The sequence below is a fragment of the Typopeltis vanoorti genome, chromosome 6 (genome assembly GCF_054136105.1).
Source record: "Typopeltis vanoorti isolate ZY-2024b chromosome 6, IOZ_Tvanoo_1.0, whole genome shotgun sequence".
Classification (NCBI taxonomy): Eukaryota; Metazoa; Arthropoda; class Arachnida; order Uropygi; family Thelyphonidae; genus Typopeltis; species Typopeltis vanoorti.
In genome coordinates, this window is record NC_143554.1 from 116,868,607 (window position 1) to 116,888,313 (window position 19,707).

Sequence of the window (19,707 nt, forward strand, 5' to 3'; positions counted from 1 at the left end):
CTTCTCCTTAGTTTTTGACAATTAAGAAATGGGCAGCCGAGTTTAAACATGGCCATACCAGCCTTGAAGATGATCCACATGAAGGACATTCAAAAAGTGGAACAACACCAGAAATCATTGATCGAGTGCACGATATGTTATTGGATTACCAGTGAGTCAAAGTGCATGAAATTGCTAAGACTATAGGCATTTCAAAAGAATGTGTAGGATATATTTTGCATGAAGAATTGCAAATGAAAAAGCATTGCGCAAGATGGATGCTGCGCTTGCTCACAGCAGATCAAAAACGCACTCTCATGAAAATCTCTGAACAGTGCTTGGAGCATTTTAACAAGAATAAAACTGATTGTGTGCATCTATTTATTACTATGGATGAAACTTGGATTCACCATTACACACCAGAATCCAAACAGCAGTCAAAACAGTGGACAGAAGCTAGTTGTTCAGCACCAAAGAAGACAAAGTCAGTTCCATCAGCAGAAAGGTGTCATGGCATCTGTGTTTTGGAATGCTAAAGGCATTTTGTTTATTAATTATCTTGAAAAGGTTAAAACAATAACCAGGGAATGTTATTCTGATCTTTTAACCAGACTAGAAGAAAAAATTCGTGAGAAAATACCCAGTTTGCAGAAGAAAAAAATCATCTTTCATCAGGACAATGTACCTGCTCACAAAAGTGTTTTGAAAAACAATGGGAAAATTAAGGGATCTGCACTAAGGATTATTGGAACATCCACCCTATTCCCCAGATTTGGCTCCTTCTGACTTCTATCTCTTCCCAAAATTAAAACGCTTCCTCGTTGGTCAGCATTTTTCTTCGAATCAAGAGGTGATTGCAGCTGTAGAGAAGTATTTTGCAGATCTTACTGAGAACCACTACAGGAATGGGATAATGGTGCTGGAGTATCACTGTATTAGTCTTAAGGGAGATTATGTTGAAAAATAAAAATAATTTTGAAATTATAAATTCGTTTTTTCATTGTTAGGCCGCGAACTTTTCAGACCAACCTCCTTCATTAGATCCCTGTTCTTACAACCTAATTGATACCTGGAAAGCAGTTGTTAGGGAGCCATGAATTGAGATTTCTTTACTAAAATTGGCTGAAATATAAAATACCATACCAAAATGGCTACCAAACTTAAATAAGGAATTATAGGCCAATCTGTGTGTCTGGAGCTGTGGTTAGAAAGGTTAAGACCAACATTCAGAACCCATGCTTACAACAGCATATGCACTGTAAGCATGGATTTGCTAAAAGATGTTTCAGCAATCGACTTATTATATAACAAATACATTGGATAAGGGTGTGCATGCAGTAATATATTTGAATTTTGCAAAGGCCTTCAGTAGATTGCCACATGACATGCTGGTAATTATCCATGCTACAAATTGTCAAAAGAGATAGCAAATTCATACCACCCCTTTTATTGGACATTATCCCCTTATCCTATGTAAAAAAAAAAAAAAAAAAATACCCATTTTAAAACCTTGATTGAAAATCTAACTTTAAGTAATACACATGTATTTGTAATATATATGATATATATATTGCACACCCACACTTCATAGAATCGAGTCTGGCAATGTGCCAAGAATAGTTAATTCATACTGAGGGGAGAAAGAAATAAAGGATGTACGAATTGGTCACCAACATGCGAAATCACGTGTTTTATACATAAATTTTCCAACTGTTGTACAAGCAAAATAGTTACCACTTTAAGAATTAGAATTTTCATAAAAGAAAAGCTAATTTTCTGATGTATAATAATAAACACTTATCCAACAAAACACATTGATTACCCTAATATCGGAATGGATTCTCCTTCTTCTGACATGTGCAGAAGTGTCAAAGGGTCCCGCATCTGTGAGTGTACAGTATATATATTATTCTGGTTATTTTTCTTGGAGGAACAAAATTTACAAATTGAGGGAAGTGCTATGGATTCTCCCCCCCCCCACCCCACTTGCCAATTTTTACATGGAAAATTTTGATACCATTTGAACAAAAAATGAGCCACACACTCGCCCTCCCCATCCCCCCCCCCCAAACCTTCTATATGACTAAGATATGTAGATGTGTTCTCTATTTGGCCTCATGGCCCACATTACTCCTTCCTCTGTCACCTCAATAGTCTACATCCAAGAATTCAATTTACAGTGGAAAATGAAAATAACAATAGTTTACTCTTCCTGAACAACTTAGTGACACATCTTCCAAATGGTAACCTCTCCTTCACTGTATGTAGAAAACCCATTGCACAGGTTACATTCAGACTTTCCCACCACCACCCTTCTCAAAAATATGTCATCATTAAAAACTCTACCCAATAGAGTCTATAGTCTTTGTTCTAGTGGAAACTCTCCTACCATATACCCACCTTCCTATTCAATGACTACAGTGCTTAAAGAATTTAAAAAAAATTCCCCCCCCCCCCTCCAAGCCCTTGGCCATCCTTTGAAAAGAATTTCAGAAATGCTCTCACCATCCCCTACATCCAGAATACATTGGAAAAAATAGCCAGATCCTTTTTTTTTAAAAAAGTACAACTTAGCTTTTAAGCCCCACTGGAAACTTGCTACCCTTATTAATTCTACCAAAAATTAGCTCCCTCTCTTTCAATGCCTGGAGTACATAAAGTACCCTGTTCTACAAGTTGGCTTACTTAGGATAGACAGGTAGATTAGCCACTATTCGTTTAGATGAACACAAAACTTATATCTGCAATCACGACTATGGTCAATCTTGTCTTGCAGACCACGTATTGGATACCACTCACAAGATCTAGAAGTAAATCACCATGCTCTATCACAATAAATTTTAAAAAAGAAAGTTTATAGAATCTACAGCAACACTCAGAAATCAACCGAATTTAACAAATACAGCACAAAAACTTCCCAAAATTTGGGAAACAATCATCAGAGGTCCCAATTTACATCCTAGGCCTACAAATGCCCATAAAAGGCCCACACCACCTAGATAGGACTGGTCACCCATGTGTTTCATTCAGTATTGATTTGTCTTTGTGTGTGTGTTACAAGTGTAACACACTTTGTACTCCTAAAGATATCTATGACTGTGACAAAATATTGGAAGCATTAAAATTAGTTCTTAATTCTTTCTAGTGCTGTCAGTACTCCGTTAAACCTCCAACATGATGCTGGCTATTAAATTGGAATGGATGGGGTTGGATATTAGATTAGTAAGCTAGATTGGCTGTCTATCAGCAACTTGTCTGTGGAGTGATATATGAGGAAAGGCACTAGTAGTTGGTCTCAAAGGTCTGTTTTGGGACCATTTTTGTTTAATTTGCATGTTAACGATATTGGGAAAGGTTTGAATACTAATATACAGTTGTTTACAGGTGATGCAAGGTTGCAGAGAACTGTGAAGAGTAGAGTTGGATGTTGTGGCTTTACAAGAGGATTTGCTGGCTGCATGGGTAATTGAGTGAGCAGTTAAGTGTTGCAAATTGTAAGGTTTTAAAATTTGGGAAGCAAAGATGGAATGCAGAGTAAGCAGTTGGGGATTATCTTAGAATAGGTGAAGGAATTGAAGGATCTGGGAAGGATTGTGGACAAGAACCTAAAATCTCAGGGACAAATTGCTAAAATTGTAAGGACAGCACAACAGATTATGGTAATGATGTAGAGTACACTCTTGTGTACAAGTAAGCATGTTATGGTTCCATTGTATGAGTCTTTAATCAGACTTACTCTGCACAGATTGGGTCATCTGATTTTCAAAAGAATGAAGAAATGTTGGAAGTGATCTAGAGACAATTGAATAAAGTTGTTTCATGTCTCAAAGAAGGTTGAGTATGAAGACAGATTGAGGAAATGCAATTTGTCAAGGCTGGCAGATAAGAGGAGGTGGGGAATATGATTAAGGCATATGAGTTGCTAAGGATTATTACCAGATTAATATAGAAGAAGTTTTACTTAGAATGGGAGAAGTCAGGAGGAGAACAAGAGGTCATTAATGGAATATATGAACTGAGAGGAATGTTTTTTGTAGGTAGATTGGTGGGTGATTGGAATGCATTGCCGAAGTTGTGAGTACAGAGACTGTGATTGTATTTAAGGCTTTGACTCTGTACAGGAAATTCTGATGATAATAATAAGGAAACACGTTTCTTTAATCATACAAAAGTGAAAATGTTATATTTGCTGTTTTAGTGTTTCTTAAAATAAAAATAAATTTGTGATTTCTTCTGAACCTAATAAATAACAAGGCGACTGTGGCTAAGCTCTTTGAGCTTCAAATTTGGATCATCATATTCCAGATTTTTTTCGACTGTGTCAATTTTTTTAAAAGTCTAGTCTTTGAAATGTAAACTTATAGATAAGATTAGGTTCTTCATACTGTATTTTATATTATTGAATTCACTTTTTCTCTTTCTGGACATTTGAGGACACAGAAGTTGGCAAGGGGTGGACAATTGTGACTTCTAAGATTTTCCACGTTATGGGGGGCCTGGATTTGACAAGTTGAGTAATGCTTGCCAGATACAGAAGTGGCAGAGTTTTTTTTGTCCTGCAGTCCTGGCAATCAGCCAGAACATATTCAATTAACAGACATAACACATTGGCCTTACAGCCTTAGTTGCTTTGACTGTAATTCCACAATGCAATTAGTTGTAGACATTAAAAATGAGTTTCTGGGAGAAAAATACTACTTGCCTTCACTGAAGATTGACTAACTCAGGACCAACCAGAAAAAAGCCTAGAGAAAGTTTCTCTAATCTGCTATAATTTGTCATCTAGAATTGAATCTGTAATGGTCTTCTGTTGTTTTAGCATTATGAAACCAGAAATATTACACAAAGCTATACAGGCACTCTATTATTTTATAAGAGCTTATTTCCCCCTTATTGGGATGCAGTTTGTGCATTCTTGATTTATGTATATTGATATGTATGTTATGTACATTTTTTTTATTTATTTATTTATTAATCTTAGAAATGAAGTCCAGTTCATCAAGCTTCCAAAGGATATTGATGATGCAAAGAACCTTGGAAAAATTCTTTCCAGATATAAAGATCGTTACTTTTTTACAGTTCTTGGTGGTTTTTTTGTTACATATATCTTGTATCCTTTAACCTTTGTCTCATCATAGCTTTTTTTTAAGAATATATTCTAGTGGAGTTTTGTTGCATAGTAATTAATGAACTATCTTGTAATGCAATGATTATAAAGAGTGTTATGCTCGCCTTGACATTATTTCATACCATATAAGATGAACAATGTTTTCTTTTGTTTGTAGTTTTTATCAAAAAATATAATTCTAAGCAGTGCTTTTTTTCTAGGAAAAAAGGTGCCGGAACTCACATCTTAAGTTTTTTATTAAAGAAAATGATATTCAAATCTTAATTTAAATGAAATATAAAGCAGCTGCTGTCACAGAGTCACATAAATGAATTAAATATAATTTATCTTCAGTATTTTTTTTTAGACATGATTAAATGTAAAATTAAACAAACAAAATATACAACCAAAGATCAAATGTAAAAGTAAATTTGTAAAAACATTATATAATTTAAGAGAAGTTCATAGTGTTTTCCAAAGTTTTGTGCAATTCTCGTCGAACAAATCGTCTAGACTCCTTTCTTTGTTATTAAATATCTACAGTAAGGCCGAATGTCATCCTCTAAGTAACCGCAGATCAACATACTTTGAAGGATCGAAAAGTCTTAAAGGTGGTCCAACGAGTTTGATGAATAAAAGTGCCAAAACTGTTTTAGTCTTCAAAGAAGCTCTTCTTGGGATGATACTTAAATTCATCTGCGAATATCTACATTCACTTCATGAAATGGGAATGGTATTCAGAGCATGTACCAAACGCAACAGTTTTTCTGGGTATGTCTTACCGAGAATGTATTCATGGAATCCACAAATCATTTCTCTTTCATTTAGTTGCAGTCTGATTGACAAATTTCTAATTTTTGCCTCTCCGAACGTTAGCTGAGCATCATTATCTTCAGGCCAATGTTTTAGGTCAAGCATGCGAGCCCAAAGTGCTAGAAGAACATCTTTGCTATCAAGCAACCTTTTTTCAGTTGACTCTTTCAATTTGGTATAAAATGTTTTTGGGTCAGTAGGAGAATTATTTTTTGGAGCTTTTTCATGAAGTAAAACTCCACGAAAGCACAGATCGCATACAGCAGCTGCAGCACATCTTAATAGGGTCCAAAATTCTGTCTTCTTTCTTCAAAAATTTGTACAAGTGCATTTATTTTTTGATTTGTCTTGTAAAGGTTATGTCACTGTCTTGCAGGTCCAAACTTAATTCAGACAATTCTTAGAGAGCATCACACATCAATCCTAGATCCAATAAAAAGTCTGTAGATGTTATTTTTCTTCTTAAGCCATCATAAGTACATTTATCATTTTTATCTCTCCTAGGATCATGCATCGCATCTTCAAAATGATGTACTAGAGATTCAAAATTATTCCACACAGCCAAAACTGAACGGAAACTAGATGACACCCATCGAGTACTTAAAATTCTTCCAATTTTCAGCAGCTCAACCTCTAGTGATTCTGCCCATAAATGGAACTCTCTACTGTTTTTTGGTGAAGCATGGTTTAGGACATAAAGTTTATCAATAAATGATTTGAATCTATTGATTCCTGAAATTTCCTTTACAGCATCACTTACTGATAATTCTAGTCTGTGATTACCACAATGCCAAACTATAATAGAAGGAAATTTTTCTGACCAATTTTTTCACTCCACTTTTACACCCTAACATTACAGCAGTGCCATCGCACGCTAGAGAAACTAAATATTTTTTTAAATAATCTTCTGTCATCCCATAATAGTTAAGACATTGGAAGATAAGGAATCAAATACACTTTTTGCCGTTACGTTTTCAAGTTCTATCAAGTCCAAAAATAAATTTATCGGTGAATTAATTCCAACACCTTCAATACAGCATTGAATATGATACACTATGAGAGTGGTTTTATTGCTTATTGTTGTTGATTTATCAATGAAATTATATTTTTGGATTGAACGATTTCTTTAAACATATATTTTCTCATTTCTTCACTTACATGATTCACAATATTAATACATGCATTTGTTGAATGAAGAATACAACCCATTTCAATTCTGTTCAATTCTTGCAGATCAATTTCACTTTCAAAAATATGGAATGATTGGTTTTCCAATGTATTTTTGCGGTTATTTCTTTTTCACGAGATAATGATTTTAAAAAAACATTTTCAAGGGTCTTTTTTTCGGCTTCAGAAACAATTTTTAACACTGCTTTGTGTGCAGCAGATTCTTTGTGATCGAACATATTTTTTCAAAATGATCTCATCTGTAGCTTCCTACCTTTGCCAGAATATGTAATCTTGTTGACCCATTCTTTGGAAATTTTCATTCCTATCTTTGTTTCAATTCCAAGAGTTCTAACTTTTCTGCAAGGTGTACAGCAAAGTTTCTTTTTGCAAATATACATCCATTCATTTTTCTAGCAAAAATCATTTTTTTGATCTAATGTCCAGCAATTCAGCCAGTCATTTTCACTTTGGCCTTGCTCCTCAAGATTAGCTTGAGATGATTCGAAAACATCAACTGGCACCATTATTTCTATATTTTTTGACCTCATGCCTGTTGTTATTCTGGACTCTTTTTATTAATGGGACCAGTGGTTGAAAAATAATTGGAAATCTTTTTCATTTTCAAACTTGGGGTCAGACTTTTACACAAAAAAAAAAAATGCTAAAAGGATATGAAAATAATGATGTTAAATTTACGTCAATTTAATAAAGAAAATTTTTAGATAAATAAGTGTTTTACCAAAAATCTTTCGCATGTTGTCAATCACACATCCATATAGCCACAAACGTAGGTGCTGGCATGCTTGTTACAGGTATTGCCTGGTAACACACATGTGCACGTGTTATGTACGCGAGAACATTATTTCACTTTTGAAAAATTGAAAAAACTAAAAAAAAAATAGATGCCGGAACACCGTTCCGGTGTGTTACGCCAGAAAAAAAGCACTGATTCTAATCATTATGAGAATAGTGACTATTAAATTATTTAAGGAATTTACAATGTATACTGGAATATTAATTAAAAGAAACTTTAATAAATACCTCCTATATTTCGGTAACGTCACAATGCCATCTTCATGGGAACATACAACTATAACACGTACATGCAGGCATTACAAAAAGCAAATGAAGCAGAAGAGAGAAAACTACTGTTGTTCCTAGAGTCCTAAAGCTGCCTCCCTATATTCGGCTGTTGGGCTGAAGTTCTCAAGATGCAGGCTTTCCAAATTTGGTACAGTCTCATGCACCCAAATTTGTTGAGGTTTGGAAAGTTTTTTAGAGATGAGGCTGATTCCAGGAATAATCTTCCATATTTAAATTTGTTGCAGTGTATTAACGTGACTTTCTTCCAACGTATTCTGTGGCGGGTATTCAGAGCATGGTCTGCAAGCCCAGAGTGGCTGTACTGGTGAAACTGGATAGTCTTTGTACCATTTGGTTTGAGGCTATGCTAAGCATTGTTTAGATACGTAGAACAAAGCTTGATCCATGGGAAAAGGATGCTCCTAACTTTTTTTATCAACATTTTTTAAGTTTTCTTCAAAGACTACTGTCGAGAGACATTGATTTCAAGTCTTTTTAGTCAATGGGGGGAAGGAACTGTCATTAGGTTCAGAGATGATGGTTCACAGAACTGCTTTAGGGATATTCTGTGGCAGGTATTCAGAGCATGGTCTGCAAGCCCAGAGTGGCTGTACTGGTGAAACTGGATAGTCTTTGTACCATTTGGTTTGAGGCTATGCTAAGCATTGTTTAGATACGTAGAACAAAGCTTGATCCATGGGAAAAGGATGCTCCTAACTTTTTTTATCAACATTTTTTAAGTTTTCTTGAAAGACTACTGTCAAGAGACATTGATTTCAAGTCTTTTTAGTCAATGGGGGGAAGGAACTGTCATTAGGTTCAGAGATGATGGTTCGCAGAACTGCTTTAGGGATTTGCAGAGAAGCTCGTTTTTTTAGCAGATTGGTCTCGAAACAAACTCCATTACATATCCCATAATAAAGCTTAATGGTATAACTAACCCAAATCCCAATTTGAGATTTAGCTGACCAAATTGTATTTGACCTGTAATCCATTCCATAACATCTGTTTCTGAAATTTCAACATCTGGATTTATATTTTTAACCAAATTATGCACGTTTTGAATTTCCTCTTTTTTGTGTATATTTGTGATTCATGCCGACAATACAGTACGTACTGTACAGTATAAAAAAGCAAATGTGAACACACAATACATCAAAATAGACCTTCAGTATAACCGTACAATCGACAGTACGAAAGAAATACTGTACTGTAATAATAATAAAATAAATAATAATAATTAAAATAATTATTAAATAAAAATAATAGTACTATTATTTTGTGTACTATTTTGTATATTATTATTTGTGTAAAAATAAAACTTTTTTTCTTTCAAACCGCAGTTCGGATTACTGGAGGGTTCGGATTAGCGAGATACCACTGTATTCACATGGAGAAAATAGGAAATAAGAAAAGTCTCATTGACTCTTTTATCATTGATAGTGATGTTTTCTCACTAATGCAGGACACTAGTGTAAAGAGGATTTGAAATTGGAAGTGATCACCATTTCGTCTTGAGCAGGATAAAATTGAATTTCATACTGAAAAGAAGAATATGTAAAAAAGTTTTAAAGTGAATAAAAGTTGAGCAGCTGTCAGATGTGAACTGTAGACTAAAATACACATTATTCAAGAAAAAATGAAATGGTTTGAGAACAGGAACCAAACCTTGGAGATTCAGTGGCAAGCCCTGAAGAAAACATTGATTGATTCAGCTAGAGAAGCATGTGGAGAGGTTATCTGCAAGGATAGAAAAAAATCAGAACTCCATGGTGGACACAGGAAGTTAAAGAGGCAGTGAAGGAAAAGAAGAAAGCATATCAAAAGTTCCTTGCAAATAAGTCATCTTGTGCTCTTAGAGAATACAGAGACAAATGCAAAAATGCTAAACACTGTGTAAAACTAGCTAAACAAAAGTCATGGGAGACTTTGGCAAGAACATAGAAAATAAATATAAGGAAGGTGCCAAAATATTCTGGAGGCTGTTGAAAAAGCTTAGAAATGGAGGAAAGAGTGCTGTAAAAGGAATTAGAGATGACAGATGACATGAAAACTGTACAAAAGGATATCCTTGATTCATGGAGTAATTACTTCGAAAAATTGCTAAATGAAACAAGTAACAGCACAGTGGGAAAAACAATCAACAGGCATGCAATCAGCAATACATTTCCATACTTGAAGTAGAAAAAGTGATCAAAAGCCCTGATATGTGGAAAGGAGTAGACGATATTCAACCAGAAATGCTCAAGTATGGAGGTATAAAAATCTTAGTGGCTGCACTGCATAGTTCAGATGGCCTGTACAGAGGGGCAGATTCCCGATGATTGGAGTAGAGCTCTCATAGTACCCATATATAAAAAAGGGAAATGATACTGAATGTGAGAATTACAGAAGTAGTTCTCTATTGAGTGTTCCTGGTAAGAATTATGCAAGTATACTTGAGAAACGGTTGAGAAGGATTGTTGAAGTGCAGCTTGGTAAAGAACAAGTTGGATTCAGGTTAAATAGAGGCTGTCAGGATCAGATGTTCACTTTATGATAAAATAGTTGAGAAATCATGGGAATATAACAAAGATCTGTATTTAAGTTTTAAGTTTTGTAGATCTGGAAAAGGCATATAATGTTCAATAGAACATTCTATCAAGCAATACTTAGTCTTTATTTGAGTTTAAGTCAGTAGTTATAATTGAAGGACGTACATTATCGCCTCTGTTATTCGTTATCTATATGGATCACATTATGAAGTAGTATTAAACTTGATATCAAAATTGGAGATGTTAATCTCAGCTCTTTACTTTATGCAGATGATGTAGATATAGTTTTAAATAAATCCAGTACAAGTCTGCAAGATTCTCTGATTAAATTGAATAACTGTTGTAATAAATTTGGTATGAAAATCAGCAATAACAAGACAGGCAGAAACATTGAAAATATCAATTACATTGTGAATGGAGAACCTATAGAACATTTCAGCTACTTAGGCACGATTTTTAGTGAAGACAATAAATTAAATATGGAAATAGACAACAGAATCAATAAAGTTGGTATGGCTGGAAGTTAACTGAATAAATTTATATGGAATAAGAGAGAAATTAGTCAAAACACTAAATTAGCTGTATACAATATTCAAACCAGTTTTAATTTATGGATCTGAGAGTTGGGTTAGAAATAAAACACTTGACCAAAGACTAAAGACCGCAGATATGACTGTCCTAAGAAAGATTAGGGGCGTGAATGGTATCAATGGCAATATCATATTAAAAACAAGGATATTAGGAAAGAACTTGATATTATTAGCATGCAGGAATGTGTTAGCTGAACTATTCTCAGGTGGTATGGGCACTTAAACAGAATGAGAGAGAAAAGATTCCGGAGGAAGACCAAGGTAAAGGTGGATTGATATGGTACAAAGTGCCTTAGAAGACAAAAATATAAGATCTGATAATGTTCGAGTCTTGACAGGTAACAGATTGATTTGGAGGAAAATTGTAGATAGGAAGTTAGTGATGATGTGAGTTTTTCGTGTTCCCTCAAGGGGGGGGGAGTACAGGATATGTAGTACTATCATTTCCTGTACCCCCCTTGAGAGTACATGTCAGGAATTTGATGGCAATGATTATCCTATCACTATTGCCGTCATACTTTGAGTCGTCATTTACTGCTTTACTAATGATAAAACCAATGCCATGTTTTGATTAGTCATCTGCTCTTTTCAAAGACAAAACATAATTCCTCTCAAATTCTTTTTTCCTTCCTCATTACCTGTTAATTGTCATAAGGTTAGTGGTCCTATTCTTAGGTTCCTTTCCAGTCCAAATCTTTTGCCATTTATATCTATCTGGCTTTGATTTCTTTGTTTCTTTTAAGCTTGAATAAATCTACTGCCAGCTTGCTGGGCCTGTCACAGCTTCACCAGAACCCTGTTAGCTAGAATGTTCAAGGTTCCTGATTTTTTTTTCTATCAGGCATCCCCACATTTCCATCATTAGATTCCTGATATATGCCCTCAGTGCATATGCAGGATATTATGATAGTATTACATGTAACAGTAATATGAATAATATGAAATGTGCAGGAATACTATTTATTATAGTGTTATTGCTAAATTCCATAATGAAATATGTACCCTCAGGGTACATAAGAATATTATGATAGTACTATGTGAAAAGGTTAGATCATTACATTGACATTTTCTCTCCAAATTAATCTTATGTCGAGAACTTAAATGTTATCAGATCTTAAGTTTTGGCCTTTGAGCTACTTCTTTCAATCCATCTAGAACTTCATCTTCCAGAAGTCTTTTTCTTACCATCCTGGCAAAAAACATGTTTTGCTAACTTCTTGCTTTCCCATTCTGTTTGTTACTATACTGCCTGAGATTAGTTCCTAACACATTCCTGAATGCTAACAATGTCGAGTTCTTTTATATTTTTTTAATCATCATTTTTAAACGATTTTGCCATTAATGCCATCTGTGCACTCCTCTAATCTTTCTCAGAAAATCTATCTATTGTCTCCAATCTTTGACCAAGTATTTTATTCCTAATCCACCTCCTATATATATGTGTATATATATGTGGCGATCAGCTTTTACTCGGTTGTTATACATTTGAAAAAAATAGATTTAATGACTCCAAGACCGAGATAACATATAAAGATTTTAATGATAAATACTACTAGTTTCGGCATATAGCAGCCTTCTTCAGGTATTTATAAAGGAAAGGAATACTAATAAACATTGAATTATTTAAACAAACTGTAAATTACAGGTACAAATTGCCTCACATAATCGATACATAAAAACGTTGTATTTTTCAAGTTGTTCCAACTGGCGTGCCATTGTTTGTTGCAATTGTGCGTGCAAGTTCACGTGAACGCCAATATTGAATAACTGCAGCATGGCTATCTGGGATGTTATAACTTAAATTATTATTTAAGTGGACCGGGTTCATTAGGATTTCCCTTGATTCTACGATTTTCCTTTCAAACTCATCTTCACAGCGAAAAATATTTTCTGATCTATTCCAGCATACAGAGTGGCTTTGTTGGTCATCATTAGGATTATTTGAAAAAAGAACATGACTGGATAACGCAGTTGCATGAGATCTTTTGTATGAGATGTCTCTCTTATGCTCTTCTATGCGTTGTTCAATAGATTTGTTAGTTTGACCAAAGTATGGGATATTGCAATCACACCACAATTTATATACTCCAGGGTACTTAAGGTTGTGATGAGTAGGTTTTGGATGGCTGATTAGAGAGCGGATTTTTGGAAGTGTGGTGAAGAAGGTCCTGATATTATATTTTTTAAGGACTTTAGCTATTTTCTTAGAGACTGTGCTAATGTATGGAATGGAGATGCTACCTTTAAAATTAATAGACTCTGTTGTGCACTGCTTAGGAGGGTTCAGAAGAAATTTCTTAATTGTTTTTTCAGAGTATCCATTTTGTTTAAAAATAAGAGTGAGGTGATTCATTTCTTTTTGTAGTTCATCTTGTTCATTTAAGAGAGAACGTGCTCTGTGTCCTAAGGTAGATATAATTCCAAGTTTTTGTGGTGGAAAATGATGAGAAAGATTATGCAGATATCTATTGGTATGCGTAGGTTTTCTGTACATAGAGATTTTTAATCTTTCAGAGCATCGTGTAAGCATAACATCCAAAAAAGGTAAAGAGTTATTATTTTCTATATCAGCAGTAAATTTTATATTAGGATGTTGGATGTTTAGATGACGAAGAAAATCTGTGAGAGCTGTGTGCCTGTGATTCCAAATAATGAATATATCATCAACATATCTTTTCCAAACTTTTGGTTTAAATGAGAAGGAAGATATGGCTTTCTTTTCAAAGTCTTCAAGGAAGATGTTAGCTATCACTGGGGACAAAGGGTTGCCCATTGCCAGGCCTTGTTTTTGTTGGTAAATGGAGTCCTTATATCTGAAGTAACCAGAATGAATGCAGTGCTTTAATAAAGTGAACATTTTTTTGGATAATTTGTCCTGTAGTAATGTAAGTACCTCATCCGTAGGAACGTTAGTAAATAAAGATATAATGTCAAAACTAGCTAGAATATCATTATCATCGATGGGAATATCTTTAATATGAGAAACAAAATCTGTGGTGTTTTTGATGAAAGATGAAGATTTATTGGAGAAACACTTGAGGTACTTTGCTAAATATTTTGAAAGTTTATATGTAGGTGAATCAATTCCTTCCACAATTGGGCGAAGAGGGATGTTTTCTTTATGAATTTTTGGAACTCCATAGATGCGTGGGATAAGAGGATGTAGAGAGTGTAATGAGAGGTGAATATTATGAGGAAGTTCACTCGCAGTCTTTAACAAGTTGTTTGTTCGGTTTTGTAATTCTCTTGTAGGATCTTCCTGAAGAATTGAATATATTGAACTATCTTCAAGTAAATGAAGCATTTTGTTGTGGTAATCTTCAGAGTTGAGGATGACCGTAGAGTTGCCTTTATCTGCAGGTAAAATAATAATGTTACTGTTCTGTTTTAGATTTTTTAGGGCTTTTCTTTCAGCCACTGAAATATTATCTGTTGGAGGTTTGGCATTATTTATAATAAAAATCGATTCAATACGAAGAAGTTTCGCCAAATGATTAGGAATGAGTGAACTTGCTTTTTCTATTTTTGTAAGAAGAGATTCTTTAGGGATAAATTTTGGTGAGGGAATAAAATTGAGACCTTTGCTAAGAATATTCGTTTCTGCATCCGTTAACATATGAGAAGATTTGTTCACTACAACCTTTTCAGGATTAATACGGGCATCACTATGACCAGATCTGTTTTGTGTCCTTATTAGATTATTAAATTTCTTGATAAGAATATATTTATTCTTGTTTTGTATTCGTGTGGCTTGTGCTTCACTGTTAATGATAAAATCATGTAAGTTAACATTATCCATAATTTCTTCAAGTTTTTGAGTTAAAGATCTTTTAGTGCTGAACAAAAAAGCTAAACCATTTTGTGTCTGTAATTCTTTCGCTGAGGAGATCCATCTTAGCTTTACGATAGATTCTTTTAGTGCGTTCCGTTGTTATCTTTTCTTTAAAAGAGATGAAATTGGGAAAAACTGCATGGAACTTACAACGTTTGAGGAAAACTAACCTGTTTATTTTCAATCCTATTTTCTTCAATGTTCTTTTAAAATTCCTTTGTATTTTTATTAGAGACGTCTCGTCATTTAGGCTATAGATGTGGCGATCAGCTTTTACTCTGTTGTTATACATTTGAAAAAAAATAGATTTAATGACTCCAAGACCGAGATAACATATAAAGATTTTAATGATAAATACTACTAGTTTCGGCATATAGCAGCCTTCTTCAGGTATTTATAAAGGAAAGGAATACTAATAAACATTGAATTATTTAAACAAACTGTAAATTACAGTTTGTTTAAATAATTTAAGTTATAACATCCCAGATAGCCATGCTGCAGTTATTCAATATTGGCATTCACGTGAACTTGCACGCACAATTGCACAAACAATGGCACGCCAGTTGGAACAACTTGAAAAATACAACGTTTTTATGTATCGATTATGTGAGGCAATTTGTACCTGTAATTTACAGTTTGTTTAAATAATTCAATGTTTATTAGTATTCCTTTCCTTTATAAATACCTGAAGAAGGCTGCTATATGCCGAAACTAGTAGTATTTATCATTAAAATCTTTATATGTTATCTCGGTCTTGGAGTCATTAAATCTATTTTTTTCAAGTGTATATATATATACAGCTACTTTAGTGTTTTAACTAATCATTACTAATGATTAGTCTCCTACTATACCATCTTTGCAAATTTTATTGTCTGTTTATATATTTAATTTGTCATTTTCACTAAAAATTGTGCCTGAATAGTTTGTATACATTCTCCAGTCAGGATTTGGTTGATATCTTCAGTGCTTCTGCCTATTTTCATTGTCTTGTCTTTTTATTGCTGATTTTCATACCAAATTTATTAAAGCAGTTATTCAATTTAGTTAAGGAATCCTGCACACTTGTATTGATTTTATTTAGGAGTTTAGCATTATCTGCATAAAGGAAAGAGTTGAGATTTACACATCAGGTATAATGCCACTTTCCTTCATAATGTGATCGTATAGATGAGGAACAACAAGATAACGTGCACCCTTGTCTCACATATGATTTAACAATGAACCGTCTTTTTGTACCTCCTTTAATTTTGTATACTCAAAATCAAATACAGACTTGCGTGATATAATGTCCTATCGATACCATATAACTATAATGTTTTAAGCTGCTTTTCTGATGACACCTTGTCATGCCTTTTCCAGATCTACCAAACTTAAATATAGATCTTTGTTGTATTTCCATGAGTTCTTTAAGACAACTATTTGTCTTAAAGTGAAAATCTTATCCTTACAATCTCTATTTTTCTTAGAATACTTGCATAAATCTTAGCAGGAACACTCAGATGGGAAATTTCTCTGTAATTCTCACATTCAGTTTATTTCCCTTTACAGATGGGCACCATGAGAGCTTTACTCCAATCATCTGGAATTCGACTCTGTAATCAGGCTTTGTGAATTATGCAAGCCTGGTTGTGTAATGTAATCTCAAACCAGTGTCAGAAATTAATGTCACAAATTCCTGGCATGTACCGCCAGGAAGATGTGCAGAATATTATGATAGTTCTACTACATGGAAAAGTTACATCATTACTAACATCCTACTGACAGTTTTCCTACAAAATTAATCTGTCAAGACTCCAATATTATCAGATATTTCTCTCTTCTAAGGCACTTTTTACTATGTCAATCCACCCAGATCATAGTCTTCATCTCATTCTTTTTTTCTGTTTTGTTACCCTTTGCTCTCCCATTCTGTTTAAGTGAACCATACTTAATGAGATTTGTTCTGCTCACATAATCCTGAAGTTAACAATGTTGACTTCTTTTCTAATATCCTCATTTTTCTTATGATACTGCCATTAATGCCATATGTTTATTCTTCTAATCTTTCTCAGAACTCTTATATATGTAGTCTCCAGTGTTTGATTAATCTAACCATGTTCTGAGGTTCATAAGTGAAAATTGGTTTGAACACTGTTCTTGTACAGCTAGTTTGGTGTTTCGATAAATTTCTCTCTAATCCCTGTTGTCTATTTTCACATTTAATTTGCCATCTTCACTAAAAATTGTGCCTGAAGGGTTGAAATATTTTACTTGTTCTATAGGTTCTCCATTCAGCCTGCAGTCAATCTTTTCAATGTTTCTGCCTATTTTCATTGTTTGCAAATTGGTCATCTCATTTCTGTATGCAAGTGCTAACCAACTTGCATACAGAAATGAGTTGATAGAGAATGTATATTTGCAATGAACAGCATGAGTTTATTACTAAGGGAAGGTCATGTTTGAGCAACTTGCTTACATTCTGTAATAATGTTACCATTGAGTTAGACAAAGGGAATGAATACGCAGTGATACTTTTGGAGAATATGGTATTGGATTATAAAATATCGGTGTGGATAAGAGGATGACTGACTGATATCAAAAAGTAGTATATGAAGGGGGGGGGGGGGTTGAGTCTGCAAAGTTTAAGGTAACCAGTAGTGTGTCACAAGGATCAGTGCTTTGTCCATTTCATTCAATCTTTATTCATTCTTTACATAATGATGTTGAGAAGGATTTGACAGGCAAGATAAAGCTATTGACTGATAACACAGTCCAACACAATTTTTGCTGACTTTTATATGAGACTTGTTTTTTACTAATTTGGGTGCGCTGATTTCAAATATCAAACCCATTTTTCTCTATCACACCAGGTTTTTCCTCTATGGCATTTTCTTTTTGCTAATTTGTAAGTTTTTGATAGTTTTAAGGAGGCAGTACTATTTAGAGGATCAAAAAAATTATTTTTTTAATATTATTTTCTGAAAGTATGTACTTTTAAAAATCTGTTCCTAACTTTTTATCAAGAAATTCAAAAAATTCCCGAAGATATAGCCTATTATTCAAAGCGGTGCACAGATCAGAATCGGAGCGCTCACCGCTCTCGCTTGTTAGTAAACGAATAAATGCGTAAGAACCTGCAACAACATGTACTCTCGCATTCAAACATATCCTTTGAATGCGAGAGAGGCCGATAATTAGATACATAACTACTTAACAATATTTATTAGAAATTACAAGAATATTTATAAAAAAAATAACAATTTTACTTACACATGAGTTTCAGGGAATAAATTTTTGTTTGTAGCAATTTCTACTGTGTGTTCTGTTTTGGCAATCCCTTTGAATACTCCAACAATAGTCAGCCATCATGTGAGAATCCCATCCTCCTTGGTACCGATCTTCCATAGTTTTTAAGTCTTGATGAAATCTTTCGCCTTTGTTGTGTCGCTTTCTTACATTTACAACTATTTTCAACCTTTGTGCTATATCTCCGTAATACATTCTATTGGGTAACACGTGGTACCTCTGAGGGACAATGGAATTTCCTCGAGATCGAGGCAGTATCAGAGTGTCCGAGATTTACCCCTCGTAAAACGCCAAGAAATTTATTTGTTTCTCTGCGCCACTTAGCGCTATTAGATTATTAATATTAACAACCAAGAGGTAATCTCAGGACAGTACTTAATGATACCTATCAACTCTGCAGACGTGGCCAAAATATACCCTTTTCTAATATCCCGCATAGGTTCGCATTAATATTTTATAAGAGGTGCATCGGATTCCAGAAATCACAGAAAGTCTTTGTTAGAATCAAAAGCAAGGTTTATTAATTCTCAAAGGTAGATACACTTAATAACATTAATTCAAATCCCATCTTAAGGGAGATCCTATACAAAGCATAAAACATTCAAACACTATTATTATACTTATAACATATTATGTAGCAGCTATCTAAAGTAAGAACTATATTAACACTCTCTAATGCATAATTTATGTATTATTATCACAGTTATTCCAAAACTCCGTAGCTCTGTCAGACTACTTAAGATAACATTCATATCTTTCACAATCTCTTTATAATTTTTCAATTCTTCACTCTAAACATATCCTTAATTTCATTCAATATAAAAGCGAACTTTAGCACATCGACAGACAATAAGAATAAATTCAATATCCTTCTAAAGTGATAGCAATACAACCTTATCCTATATCATTAATGTTCCCTTTTATAACATATTAACGTGGCACAAATCTTTCATTCATATTCAGTGAAACACAAACAAAGTCTATTTATTTTCCCCTATGGTTCTTTAATACATCATAGGTTCACAGGAAACTTGGCCTTCTGTGGACAGCCAGACTTGCTTTTTTCTGTGGAGATACTGCCGCCGAGACTCGTGACTGCCTTAATCGGAATCCCTCTGGTATGGGGGCACTGGCATCCTTTGCCACCACGAGAGGGGAACAAAAAAAAACCTTGTTTCAGGATCGCATGACCCTTATATTTCCCTCTTTTCTTCTCGGCATTTCTCGCCCTATTCGATTTCCAGCGAACTCTTACGTGCTATTACGTCACGGCGTCCATCTTCTCCCCTGCTATCGCACGTACGCTGGCGTCAC

General features: G+C 34.2%; 1 protein-coding gene across 1 annotated transcript in view; it reads left to right on the top strand.

The window, feature by feature from the left end:
* The window catches only part of LOC150105849 (transmembrane protein 41B-like), a 111,652-nt gene that overhangs the window by 31,338 nt on the left and 60,607 nt on the right, over window positions 1–19,707 (top strand). The window contains exon 3 of the mRNA XM_090393624.1: window positions 4,961–5,089. Within this exon, the coding sequence (XP_090249750.1) occupies window positions 4,961–5,089 (129 nt within the window). The remainder of the gene's footprint in view (window positions 1–4,960; window positions 5,090–19,707) is intronic.